General features: G+C 33.2%; 1 protein-coding gene across 2 annotated transcripts in view; it reads left to right on the top strand.

Moving 5' to 3' along the window:
• The window catches only part of MAN2A1 (mannosidase alpha class 2A member 1), a 166,153-nt gene that overhangs the window by 66,354 nt on the left and 86,177 nt on the right, over positions 1–13,622 (top strand). For both annotated transcript variants that reach the window (XM_081054556.1, XM_081054557.1), the window contains exons 6-9: positions 77–250; positions 2,978–3,164; positions 6,964–7,141; positions 12,728–12,930. In XM_081054556.1, the coding sequence (XP_080910682.1) occupies positions 77–250; positions 2,978–3,164; positions 6,964–7,141; positions 12,728–12,930 (742 nt within the window). The remainder of the gene's footprint in view (positions 1–76; positions 251–2,977; positions 3,165–6,963; positions 7,142–12,727; positions 12,931–13,622) is intronic.

Below are 13,622 nucleotides of genomic sequence, written 5' to 3'. Positions count from 1 at the left end.
GGTCTGAATGGGTTGTGACTTCCTTTTATTTCATTTGTCAATTTAAAAAAATAACACTTATTTTTTTTACCAACAGGAGTGAAACCTCGGTCTGGCTGGGCTATTGATCCTTTTGGACATTCACCAACAATGGCTTATCTTCTGAATCGTGCTGGATTTTCTCACATGCTTATCCAGAGGGTTCATTATGCAGTTAAGAAACATTTTGCATCACATAAAACACTGGAGTTTTTTTGGAGACAGAATTGGGGTATGTTGTGTTTGACGAGATCTCACTTGACCTAGACATTATTTTGCAAGGGTTATGAACTCAAGCCATTATGGGTTTTATTCAGAGTGTGAGTCTTGAAATCTGGTTGTAGAAAGATACACATTCTTATTATTTTTCCAATGCATTTCTGTCAAAATTCTTTTAAGCAATAGTGAAGATATTTATCTATAGAACATTGTAGATTCTTTTTTATGTCTAAAGAAATTAAATAAGTATAAAGAGTTAGTCTTTTGCAAATAATGCTTTTGCTTCTATTTTTAAGAGTACCACCTGTTTTATCACAAAACTGAACACGTGTTAAAACTAATATTAAGTAATTGATCTCGTATTCAGACAGTGTTTCTTCCTTCTGCTTCTCCTGTCTCTGCATCTAGTAAAAAATGCCTTTTAAAATCTTAATCCTGTCCTCCTAGAACCGTTCTTATATTACCATGTTGCTTGTTTTTGCACTGTGTTTTGTGGGCACCCCAGCATTCCAAGGACATACTTCTGCAACTCTTTGTTGGGGGAGAAGAGATAAGATTTAGGCTTCTTGGAAGGCCTTTGCCTTTTCCACCCCTATTTAAAATTCACAACACCTTATTTTTTTAACTCATTTTTATTTATTGAATCCTTATTAGGAGCCATGCATTGTGTTACATGTCTGATATTCACTCTCTCATTATCTTTAAAATAATCCTTCAAATTAGGATCAGTTATCCCTTTTACATAGTGAAGAAATGGGGCTTAGAGACGTTTAGCCATTTGCCAAGTCATAGAGGTAGAAGGTATGAGGCCGAGATTTGAATCCAGTTCTGTGCAGTTCTGAAACCTGGCCTCCTAACCCTCGGCATACACTGCCTTCCCAGTCTTGAATCCTCAATCACATTTCATTTGGAAAAGGGACTTAATTGCTAAAACAATGTTTTAAAATTACTGTATTGCATCGTACTTGCTTTCCTGTGTAATCTAAATCCTCTTAAAGTGTTTCAGAAGAATCATTTGTAAATCTTGATAGTAACTTTCTTGTATGTACTGCTGTTTTTTAAATAAGGAGATAAATTAGCTATACTTTATTTTGGAAAATTAAACCTGTAGGGAAAACAAGAACTTGTAGAGGGTTATATCCTGTATAGTTTGATCAAATGCAAAGGGGCATGCTAATTAAAAAAAAAAAAAAAGGATTGTTAATTTGAAGAAGTCCTACTTAAACTATTGCCTACATTCAAATTGCCCATAAATATTAGTCATCAAGAAATTACCAAGTACTTTTCTGTAGTTCGTACTATGTTAGTAAGCAGTATAGAAAACATCTTTGGCTATAAGGAAATTAGTCCAATTTGATGAAAGACAACACCAAATGCAGCGGATAAACTGAAATGTGCAAATGAGCCGCTAAATAGTATGGTGTGAGGAGAAACAGTGGGGTGTTGAGAAAGTCCTTGAGCACAGAAGAAAGGAGGAGGAAGAGTTCCGTTAGTTTTGGGACTTGTGACAACCTCTGTGTAGATAGCAAGCATTAGTGACCAGCATCCATGGTGTCACACTAATGAATGTGATTCAGTGAAAAAACAATTGACAGCACAGAAATAATACAGATGATAATAGCTTTAACATTTGGCAAAGACATAATAATTATTTAAACTAAATGGAGTGTGAGGCAAAACTGAAATATTTTAGAACTTATCCAATAGATTTAAATATGCTGCTTTACAACTGTGTTTTGGAATGAAGTTGAGCTTCTTTGTGTGTTCTTAATGAAGCAGTTATTTTCATTTTAAAATGTAAATGTTGCTTTTTCTTGTTTCTTTTGTCTTGTCTTATTATGAAAGCAATGCATACTCATTCCTGAAAGTTGGAAATCCGTAATAATTAAAGGGGGAGAGCTATTTGCAGGTCAGGCTCATACAAAGAGAACCACTTTTAGCTCCTAGTTAAGCCCTCCAATCTCACTTGGTCGTTGGCTTCTGAACTCAAGGGCAAGTACATCAACACATGCTGGCATTGCTGTTTTAATTAAAATAATTCTGCATCAGGAATCAGTTTTCTCTATCTTTTTTGTTTGCTTGTTTCTATTCTTGTTTTCGTTTTTGAAAATTACTTTTATTTTTTCTGTGTTCCTTTCTTGGTGACAAGTCCCATTGGCTCTTTATTGGTCAACATCGGGGAAACTCCATGAACTCTCCTGGTTGTACTTCCTTTTTCTAACTGCAAGAAGTGGATAGGAACTTACCCAGTATTTTCACAAGCTACCCTCCCTTCCTTTTTTCCTTTGTTCTTTCAGTTACCCTGTTTACTCCCTTCCTCTCTTCTCACCCAGACTCTGCAGCTAATGGTCTCTCTCAGTGTGTTTTCTTACCCCTGGTGGGAACAGTGTGGCAGGAGCTGGCAGCCAGGGATGGACACCACCATAATTTCGGTTAAGCTGGTTATAAATTTTGCTTCTGCTCAGTTTGTATCCTTCCAGGTCAGCAGATGCTGGTTCATGACAGGGCTTTTCTGTCTCTGCTAAGTTTAGATATAAGAGGTAGATAGAGACGGAGGTATGAGTATTTCCCTTCAGGCTGGTTGTCATTCAGTGCTGTGGGGTATATGTCCTAGTAATTAAAGGGGTTGTTGATTTCGGGCAGAGCTTACATTATGTATGTATAAAGTACTGGCATTTTGAATAGTTTTGGGAAAATGAAATTTATAAATGCAGGTTTGTCTGTTGGCTCTTTATTTTAGATCTGGGATCTGTCACAGATATTTTTTGCCACATGATGCCCTTCTACAGCTATGACATTCCTCACACTTGTGGACCTGATCCTAAAATATGCTGCCAGTTTGATTTTAAACGACTTCCTGGAGGCAGATTCGGTTGTCCCTGGGGAGTCCCCCCAGAAACAATATACCCTGGAAATGTCCAAAACAGGTATGAAAATACGCATTTCATAAGACATCTTGAACAAGCAAGCGTTAGTTGCTTGTTGCTGAAGAGCTGAACAAGGGGCTTCAGTAGCCAACATTATCCTCGTTCAAGATATTCATTCACACCGAATCTAAAGCAACTTAAAAATGAGAGCCTTAACGATGCATCTTACATGTTATGACTTAATGGAAAGTGAACAATAGTAGGTCAATATACAATGGGTAACCTAAAACGCACTGTTAGTACCATTTCTTTTGCTCTCATTATAAAAGCCTGTGTTTGATTTCATATACTTTTGTTAATAATATAACTTCTGGTCTCTATTGTATAAAGGGGTAAGAAAAGCAACATATTTAAAGTGGTAAGAAAAGCAACGTATTTATTGAAATGGGACACATAGAGTGTAGTTGTCTGGTTTTCATAGCAATTTCAGTAATAGTGAATGCTGCCCAACCCTGATGAATATACATCTTTGCATCTTTCTGAGGTTCTTCACTTACAGAAAACTTTAATTAGGAATATTTATACTTAAAGATATTTAAATAAAAACAAAGGAATGAGTCATTTTTTAAAAGGAAATTATGCTAGTGATGGAATTATTAAACCAAGTTACCTTCTAATTTAGGTGCTTTTAAAATTTAATATCTCCACTTAAAAATAGTGGCCTGTAATGCATTAAAATAAAACATGGTGTTGTAATGCACGTATAAGCAACTCAACTCTGCCAGAAAAATAATACAGCCTTTCAAATGAAGTAAGATCTTTGCACTGTGCTCTAGTAGACTAGTAGTCTAGTAGACTAATCTATTTATTTAAAAAACTGCTTTTTAAAAACTATGTGTGAGGAGGAAGGTGAAATTGGGTCTCTTTGCCTTGAGGGAGTCCTTGTATGTCATAAATAAAATGTTCTAGTGTGAACCTTTCACTGTGGCAGACACAAAAGGATTTTAGCATGGCAGCCTTCTTGAAGCCATGGACTCTTCCTATCAAAATCTGACTTTCACGGTTTTGAAAAACTGTCTAAGATGAGAGATCAGCCTGGTTTCACTTTCTTGGTTCCTACAGTGGTGAGAATTGGTGAGGAACATTGAACAGCCTGTTTTCAGGGGTTAGGTGTGTTAGACATGAGAGAATAATTCAGTATATTACGTAGTACAAGATACAGTGAAAAGGAAGGGGGGAGTTTGCCTGTCTACTTGGGAAAATAGTTGTTTTTCACTGAATCGGGTATTTACACTACTCCTCTCAGCTCAAGTGGTCAGGGATAGGGAACCGCTTGAAAGCCAAATGCTTCCCTTTGGAGTCCAAGTGCACCCATAGGTATTATGAGGCCCTCTTTTTCTTTTCTTGCTACTGCAGAGAGTTCCCGAGAGCTATATTGTGTAAGCTTCTTGCTGTGTGATCTAACTCTTCAAAGATTGCCCTCTAAGAATGTGCTTTGTGATCAGTCAGTTCCAATGATTCTGAGAGTGGTTTCCAGACACCTGAGGACATAGGATGAATGAATATATGTAATATTTATGTTGATTTTTTAAAAACTTTTTGTATGTCTTGAAATCTTGACCCTGCTGGTTAGTTCCCATCTAAATATCAGCTTCCTTTTGACTTTGTGATAAATAGAGATCAAAAACAGCTTAGCAGAACTTGCCTTTTTAATACCCAAAAGGAAATGAAATATTTATAATATACAGGTGATACATTTAATACGTTCAGTTCAGCAGGTGTCTCTACTTTGTAAATAAATACCAGTCTTCATCAAGTTCGGTTTTTGGTCTAGTACCATGTATTTTAATATGATGATGATTTACATGTCCGATGATTTCATATTTCAGGGAATTATTTCTTTTTCTTGGTTCTAGTTAAGTGTACATTTCTTATCTAGTAGACTAAGTGAAGAGCAAATTGCAGTTGCTCATCTTCAAATGTGATGTAGGTTAATTCATTCATCATTAGTTGACTATATACTGGGAGTGCCAAAAAATGTATACAAGTGGACACTTTGCTCAGCGTTGCTCAAGCAGTAGTTCATCGTAATCAGAAGTGTCTGGATGCTGATGGTAACCACTTTGAGCACCTCTTATAGAGGCAGAAGTCAAGAGTGACTTGTATTCATCTTTTGTTATCAGTATGTATTGAGTATTACAATTTTAATAGTTTTTTACCTTTCTTAAAATGTGTATATATATTTTTTGGCACCCTCTGTATTTAATATCTACTGCCTGCCAGGTGGTGTAGGTTGGTCAATTGGTTTTCCCAGTGTTGACAGTTTCTGAGCAGGAGTTTGAGAGTTAAGATAGAGGTTGAATGGAAAAGGCATATCATTAATGTTTGTGATTCCTTTCCTTTCATGTATTTTATACACATACATGCAAGATACGGTATATCTAGTAGTAAACCTTGGGATGCATTTAAATGATTGCATATCCTTTTTTTATGCTGGTTGCCTGAGGAATGTAGTTGAATGCTTAGTCATAGTATATCTTATATTTGTAATTTATATACATATATATATTTTTTTCTATTATTTCTTTTGGTCTTATGTGATTATTCTCATTGTATGTATGTTTTTTTAATGTAAGTAATAATCTAAAATTGTTTTTGGTAAACATAGAATATTAGTAAATTACTAGTAAAAATTAAGTACTTTCTCCTAATGCTAATCTCAGAAAGCTAAGTATTATGTTATATAAGAATATTACAGTTATATTTTATCAAGTTATTAAATTTTTGCTAATAATTTAATACTTAAAAAGCAATTTCAGAGACTATCAGTATAAAAAGATCATATAAAATTCTCAATTTGTTAAATGTTTTGTTCGTAATTTCTATAAAATGCCTCTTTCTGTCATTAATGTTTTTTGAGTTTCTTGATAAGTTTTTATATTGTACATTGGAATGTACTGATGGGTGGATAATCCTTGAAGTGAAAATTGGAATACTGGGTAAAAAGCATATTTGTCATTTATCATTAATTTCTTAAGCTTTGGCATTATAAACATGGATAACTACTCTAGTTCATGTGCTTGTTTAATTTCATCTTCACATGCCCTTGCTCTTGATTTGTATTTTCAGACTTCCTCAAATGGTGCCCAATTCAGGATTTCCCAAAGGGTTTTCTGCAGAATATGAAATAAAAACATATTAGCGCATTGTGTTTAGCTGACCTTTTGAGTCATGGGTTAGAGCCCAGGGAGGTAAACCAGAATAGCTCAGTCAACTCCTAAGCTTTATCTGTTGATCTGTATAGAGAAGGACAGCATGACAGATACTCAGATTATTGATGACAGGTAGTGAGTTGATTTTCTTCCTTTAGAAAAGGAAATACAGTTCTATAACTGGTTTCATTCAAAAAAATATACTTTTTTATGTTTAATCAGGCAATTTTAGATTCAATTAGAGAAAGGAATATTACAAAGTTCATATAAATGAAAAATCCTTATTGTCTTCTTTGACTAAATTATTTTAAAACACAGCCTATCTGGGATCCAATCTCTCTGGCTGGCCTTTATGGGAGCATTGATAACGCCCCCAATAATTATATGCCAAAGTTGATAGGTGACTTTATTTCTCTAAGGGTAATCCTTTGGAAAACTCTTAAGTTTTAATCTCTGATAAGAATTTTTGAATATTTTAATGGGTAATGAAAATTAGCATGACAGTTCTAAAAACTGCCTCATAAATCATACTAACAGAATATAGGTAAAATATACAGTAATTTATTTTAACAGATACACTTTTTAATGAGTTGCCCCCTTGTTCTTTTCTAACTACTTGTATGTATTTTCCTTTTTTTCTTTTGAAGGGCTGAGATGCTTCTAGATCAGTACCGAAAGAAGTCAAAGCTTTTCCGTACCACAGTTCTCCTGGCCCCACTAGGAGATGATTTCCGCTACTCTGAACGCACGGAATGGGACCATCAGTTTAAGAATTATCAGCTGCTTTTTGATTATATGAATTCTCAACCTCAATATAATGTTAAGGTAATGAGAAAATATTTAATTATAATACGTACTGTATTTGAAGTTGAGCCTTCACTATTATATGAGGCTAAACATAATAGCCTTAGTTTGTCTGCATCCTTAAAATATGTAGTTCTTATGTAAAAGTGTAATTTATTAAGAGAAAAAATTACCTTGTACTCTAGTTCCATTTCCAAAGTTTCCCATTTCCTACCACTCCATGAAGATAAGAGTGCCATTACTTTTATGTGGTTGAAAACATATGCCTATTATACTAAGTTGTGATGTTCGTTTTTCAGTGATATCCTGTTTTTCTACTAGCATTTGACAGTTTGTTCTTTCTCTATGACAATGCCATCCTATGATTTAGTGTGACTGGCAGATGCAGATGAATATGTCATGAATTTTGCAAACAAATGTCTTGTGTCCAGAGAACACACTAGCATTTTTCTTAGATGAGATTTTTAAAATTAATTATTTGCCTATAGTTGTTACTATTTTGTTTGGGAAAATTTAAAGTGTACCTTAAAATTTTGAGAATAACACAGAATATACCCTAGAGTTTTGATAATAGTACAAATACACCCCATCTCACCCCCCTCCATCCATGGTTCATGTACAACATTCATCAACTCAAGGTCACTTTTATTTCAGCTGTGTCCCACTGTCATCTCACCCCCTCCCCAGGATTATTTTGGAGCAAATTTCAGATGTCACATAGTTGCATTTGTAACCATTTCAGTATTTATCTATAAATGATAAGGACTCTGTTAAAATATATATCATAATACCATTATCACATTAAAAATTAACAATAACTAAATAACGTATATCCAAATAAATTCAAATTGTCCTGATCTCATCAAAGCATTTTTAATAGATGCTTTCTGTGAGTCAAGATTTAAATAAGACTCACATATTAGACCTTTCATGAGAAAATTACTTATCTAACATGTTTATTGTATTCACATATTAACTTTCAGACAGTAGAAAAATCTGTGAAAATACTGTAGAAAAGAAGTGATGTTAATAGTTCAGTGGTTACCAGAGGGTGAAAAGTGGGGGGCGGATAGTAGAAGAGGGTAAAGGAGGTCAAATATGAAGAACTGACTCTGGGTGGTGAACATGCAGTGCGATATATAGATTTTGTATTACAGAATTGTACCCGTGAAACTTATATAATTTTACTAACCATTGTCACCTCAACAAATTTTAATTAAAAAAGAAAATTAGACAGCTGATAATGAACCTCATTTATGTAGCTAGAATTCAAGTTTATTAAGTAAACTTAAATAGTGTCAAGTAGATAAACTTAAATAAAATGTCAAATTTATTCAAGATACTTACAACTGAATTTCTACCAGATTATGAACTCCGAGCATTGGGACTATGTTTAAATCATCTCTGTAATCTCCTCAAAGATGAAGCTCATACATGAACATTTGATTAGAGGAGGGCGTATGTATGTGGGTATCTTATCTATAAATATGCCTTCCTGGGGAATGTTTTTGAGGTCCATAAAAAGATCTGCTAGCTGACTCTGAAGAATTAAATCCTGATTTTAATATTTTACTAATTTCCTTCTCTGTTTGCACACTAGAACAATTTTTGTAAAGTAAATTTTAAAATCGAAGTATCACATATATAGGAGACGTGCACAAATCATAAGTGTACAGATAGTTTTTTTAAGGTTAAAAACGCCCGTATAGCCACCATCCAGATCAAGTTAGGGCACTGGTAGCACTCTGGAAGAGTCCTTCTGATGACCTTCAAATCATTGCCAACTTTTGCAAAAGTAACCATATTTTCCCTTCTTATGACTGTGATTCATGTTGCCTCTTCTTAAATTTTGTAACAGGAGAATCTTAAGCTTGTGTTATTTTGTGTCTGGCTTTTTCTTTGCTCCATGTTATGTTTATGAAATTCATCCATTTGTCGCGTATAGAACTAGTTCATTCTTTTTTAGTGCTGTATAATATCTCTAGTATTCATTTGATAAAGATACCTATTGTTGATGGACATTTGGGTTGTTTCCAGTTTTTGTCTATGATAAATTAAGCTGCTTTGAACATTTTGTGCATGTTTGGGTATACATGTGTATGAGTATATGTGGGTATAAAATAAGATGGAATTTTTTGGTCGTTAAGTATCACCTGTTCAACTTTAGTAGATAATGCCAGACCTTATTCCAAAATAGATGCACTAGTTGTTGCATTGTATGATAACTTAAGTTGCTTCACTTCCTTACTCAGACTTTGTATTGTCAAGATTTTTTCCCCCCATTTTTATCCTTTATGATAGATGTGATGGTTTTATTTTGTATTTCCCTGGTAGTTAATGAGGGTGAGCCTCTTCTCATAAGTTCATTCCCATTTGCATACCCCCTTTTGTGAAGTATCTATTTAAGTCTTTTGATGATTTTTAAAATTAAATTGGGTTGTCTGTCTTTTTTTTACCTTTTATAGTTCTTTTATATATTTTGGATTGAGTCTTTTTTCAGATAAAATTTATGCAAATATTATCTCCCACTATGTAGCTTGTGTTTAATTAATGCTATCTTTAGATGAACAGAAATTCTTAATTTTAATTAAATCTAACATAACAGTATTTTCCCTTATGGTTAGTGCTTATTATGTTTTTATGAAACTATTGTCTAGAAATTTTATTGATTTACCTTCCACATTTAGATCTGTAGTCCATTTGGAATTAATTGTTGTAAATCGGGTGAAGGTAGGGATCAAGGTACATGTTTGCCCATATGGATATCCAGCACCATTTATTGAAAAAGATCATACTTTCCCCACTGCAATGCAGTGTCATCTTTGTCTCATTAATCATGAGTGAGACTACATTTGTATGGATCTGTGTCTAGACTCTCTATTCAATTTTGTCTGTTTGACTAATCTCATACTGTTTTAATTACTCCAGCTTTATAACAGATCTTAATACCTCGTAGTATAAATCTTCTAATTTTGTTCTTCTCCAGATTGCATTGATTATTCCTAGTTCTATGTAGTTCTTTGTAGGCTTAGAATCAAGTTTTTAATGTCTATCAAAAAATTGTTGAGACTTTGATTGGGATTGTTTTGAATCTATGGATCAATTTGACTATTATTAACTTCTTCACAAATATTAGGTTATCTAATCCAAGATCATGGTATATTTCGTGCATAAAAATATAGCTGACTTTTGCATTTTAACCTTGTGTCTAGTAACTTGACTTGATGCATTTCCTTTCCAGCATTTTGTCCCTCAAGTCCTGATTACCTTGATTGCTCTTAGATATCTTCAAATAAAATCTTTATTCTCTGTATAGTTTAACTGTATCGGTTCTTGGTTGGGTATTTAAAGTTACTTTGTCTAAGCTGAACACTTAAGTTTATTACTTTCTTTTAGTGAAAGGAAAAATGGGAGTAATTGAATCTAGATGGCTAAAAAATTGATGTTGTTTTAACAAAGATAGCCAGTTTGCCATCTATCATCACTTATTTAATAATTTATGTAATTTTTCTATGTGATGTCCTATTAGAGCAGTTTAAGATTAAGGTTATGCTTAAGATTTACTTTGTTGCTTTTTTAATGTAAAAACCATTTAAGTATTTTTATTTGGTTGTATTTTTAGGTGTCCCAAATATTTACTTCATTTGAGTACCAAGAGACTCTATAGAAAAACTTACTTTAAATAATTTATTTTGAAACTATTCTGTAACAGAGGATTATAGTTCAACTCTTTAAAATTGAATTAAGTTTATGAGAAAGCCTTATATAATCTTTGTTCTGGTAAATTGCAAAATAGGAAATATTTTCATCTCGGCTAATAACAAAATTTAATTGAAACATTTTAAAAGCATATAGTCTGTTGTATTGACTATGTAACATGCCATAGTTCCCTAAAATTTGAAACTGGAAGGGATTTTTGTTATCTAATAGAAATCCCTTATAGGACCTAAAAATATTTAGATCATGAATATTTTGCTACTATTATCATGTATACTTCCCTGAGCTCATCTGTATCTGTTGGGTGTGAAATTAATGCTGCATTTCCTTGTATTTGTGACTATCATTTCTTATATGGTTATACACACAAATACTGATTTATATTCTGCTTCCTAGTAATATAATTGAGTAATACTTAAAATATTAGCTAATTGAGTGTTTATTATTTGCTATTAACTTTTTAAAGTGCGTCACATTATTTGTCTTATTTGATTTTCTGAACATTTTCTATAAATTGCAATTATAATATGCAAGATATTATAATTATCCCCATTATAGATGAGGAAACTGAGGCCCAAATAGATTATCTTGCCCAACACACACTGTATTTGGGGAAGCCAAGGTAAGAGTAGAAAATATAGTTGCAAATTGCTTTACTTTCATTTAAACATAAGGATTTAGAGATAATCATCTGTTTTGCTATTACGAAATTGACTGTATCACAATTAGGTTATAATAACTTATATTTGTCTTACTAATATCATTGCTGTATTTCCAGTTGAAATTTTATGTTTGCAATAGAGAAATGATAGCTAAAACTTACACCATTATTTCCCATTTGTGTTCCTAAGCATTTCACTTAGAACTCTATTAGCTGTAACACAGAAGGATTCAGAGACAAATGTGTGTGGAAGGTAGGAAACAACAAAAATTAGCATCTTTCTATTAAAAGGAACTCATTCCTTATTGAATTCTTGGTTTATTCCTAAAACACTATGTTTTAATATCTATCTAAAAGGTCTGGTATAATGTTTCGTTTTTCTTTTGGTTTATAGAATAGTTTGGTCTTATAAAAATAGATTTATGCACTGGAAATTTAAATCATTAGTCAGAAAGACCTCTTCGTTTGAGCAGTCAGCCTTGCAATTCTAGTCACTCTTTGTGTTTTACTTCTCTATTCAGTGTTACCTGATGAGAGGGAAAGGCCATTTTTTTTAATGACTTGCTTTCTTTAAGTTTCTCTCTTCTCCCTTACAGGAATGCAAACTAGGGGGAAGGGAGGACCAAGGGAGGGTATGTGCGTATGATATATGCAAATACTTAATGGCTCTCAAAACTCTTATTCCAGACTTCTGGAACTTTTTGCTCAGGAACATTTTGCTCAGAATATGTCTTTTATTTTTGCTGTTTCCGCCATCTTTCATTTCATCTCTGGATTATTCCCTGCCCTGATCCTTGCACATTTTGAAATTATATGGAAGGAGTTTTCAGAACCAGAAGTTCGTAGATCCAAATAGCTCTTCTTCTAACTGCTCAGGTGTACAAGTTTTCTCTTAGTTTAATCAGAGACTTAATGCAAGTAAGAGTCACTGAGTATTTTTCCCCCTGCTTTTGAGTTTTATAAAATCTCAGCTATATAGATACACACACACACACACATATGTATATACACATGTGTATATATGTGTATATATACATATGTGTGTACATACATACATGTACATACGTATATATACATATATATACATACATATATATATGTATATATATTCATCTTTACTTGGAAGCTTATCTTAAATATTTATTAGTAACTTTTCCTTTCAGTGCAAAAGTCACTTTAAGGTAGATTTGAATAATTGAAGTATAACCTTTTCTTTTCTTTTTTAATAGATACAGTTTGGGACTTTATCAGATTATTTTGATGCGTTGGATAAAGAAGATGCATCAAGTAGAAAGAATAGCCAGTCAATGTTCCCTGTTCTAAGTGGAGATTTTTTCACTTATGCTGACCGAGACGATCATTATTGGAGTGGCTACTTTACATCCAGACCATTTTACAAACGAATGGATAGGATATTGGAGTCCCATTTAAGGTACATGTACCAAGATAGCTATTCACTTCTTTTTTGCTATCATAGTCTCTTTGTAGATTTGCATAATATGCAACATTTATGGAGTGTTAGGTTGTGTTTAAATGGAATTGTGAGATTTTAATGCAATCAGAGATATGTCTTCAAAACAAAATTAGATTATTACGTGTGTTTTTTGTTCTGGGAGAAAAAGTAGTTTATGTAAATAGATTTTTCTGGGAGTGTATTCTGTGTTCTTTGTTTTTTTAATTGACTACCTCAAATATTGTCACATCATGATAATATTCTGTGATGTCATCATGTGTGTCTACAGGTCAGTAATCTGGCAGGCTAAACTATTGGAAACGGGCATAGGTCAAAAGGAACAAATAGGGCCTCTCAGTAGCCAAAATGTGCGCCTAAAAATACATACTCTAAAATAAATGTATTTTTTAGGTGGGCAATCTTTAGAGGCTCCGTCTCAGTTCTTATTTATTTATTTGAAACACGTTGTAGGTGTGATTTTCTGCTTAGAAGAATAAAACTTGAGAGATGAGAACTGATGGAGGCAGGGTGAAAAAAAAAACTGACATGGAGAAGACATAAAAGTCAATAGAAAACATAAAAACACTCTATACTAGCATTATCCAGTAGAACTTTCTATCACTGTCCGATAGATTTTTCTGTAGTGATGGAAATATTCTGTTTCTTCACTG

This window comes from Rhinolophus hipposideros, assembly GCF_964194185.1.
Source record: "Rhinolophus hipposideros genome assembly, chromosome: 7".
In the NCBI taxonomy this organism is placed as follows: domain Eukaryota; kingdom Metazoa; phylum Chordata; class Mammalia; order Chiroptera; family Rhinolophidae; genus Rhinolophus; species Rhinolophus hipposideros.
Note: the sequence above shows the minus strand (reverse complement) of the source record. Positions and strands in the feature narration are given on the sequence as shown.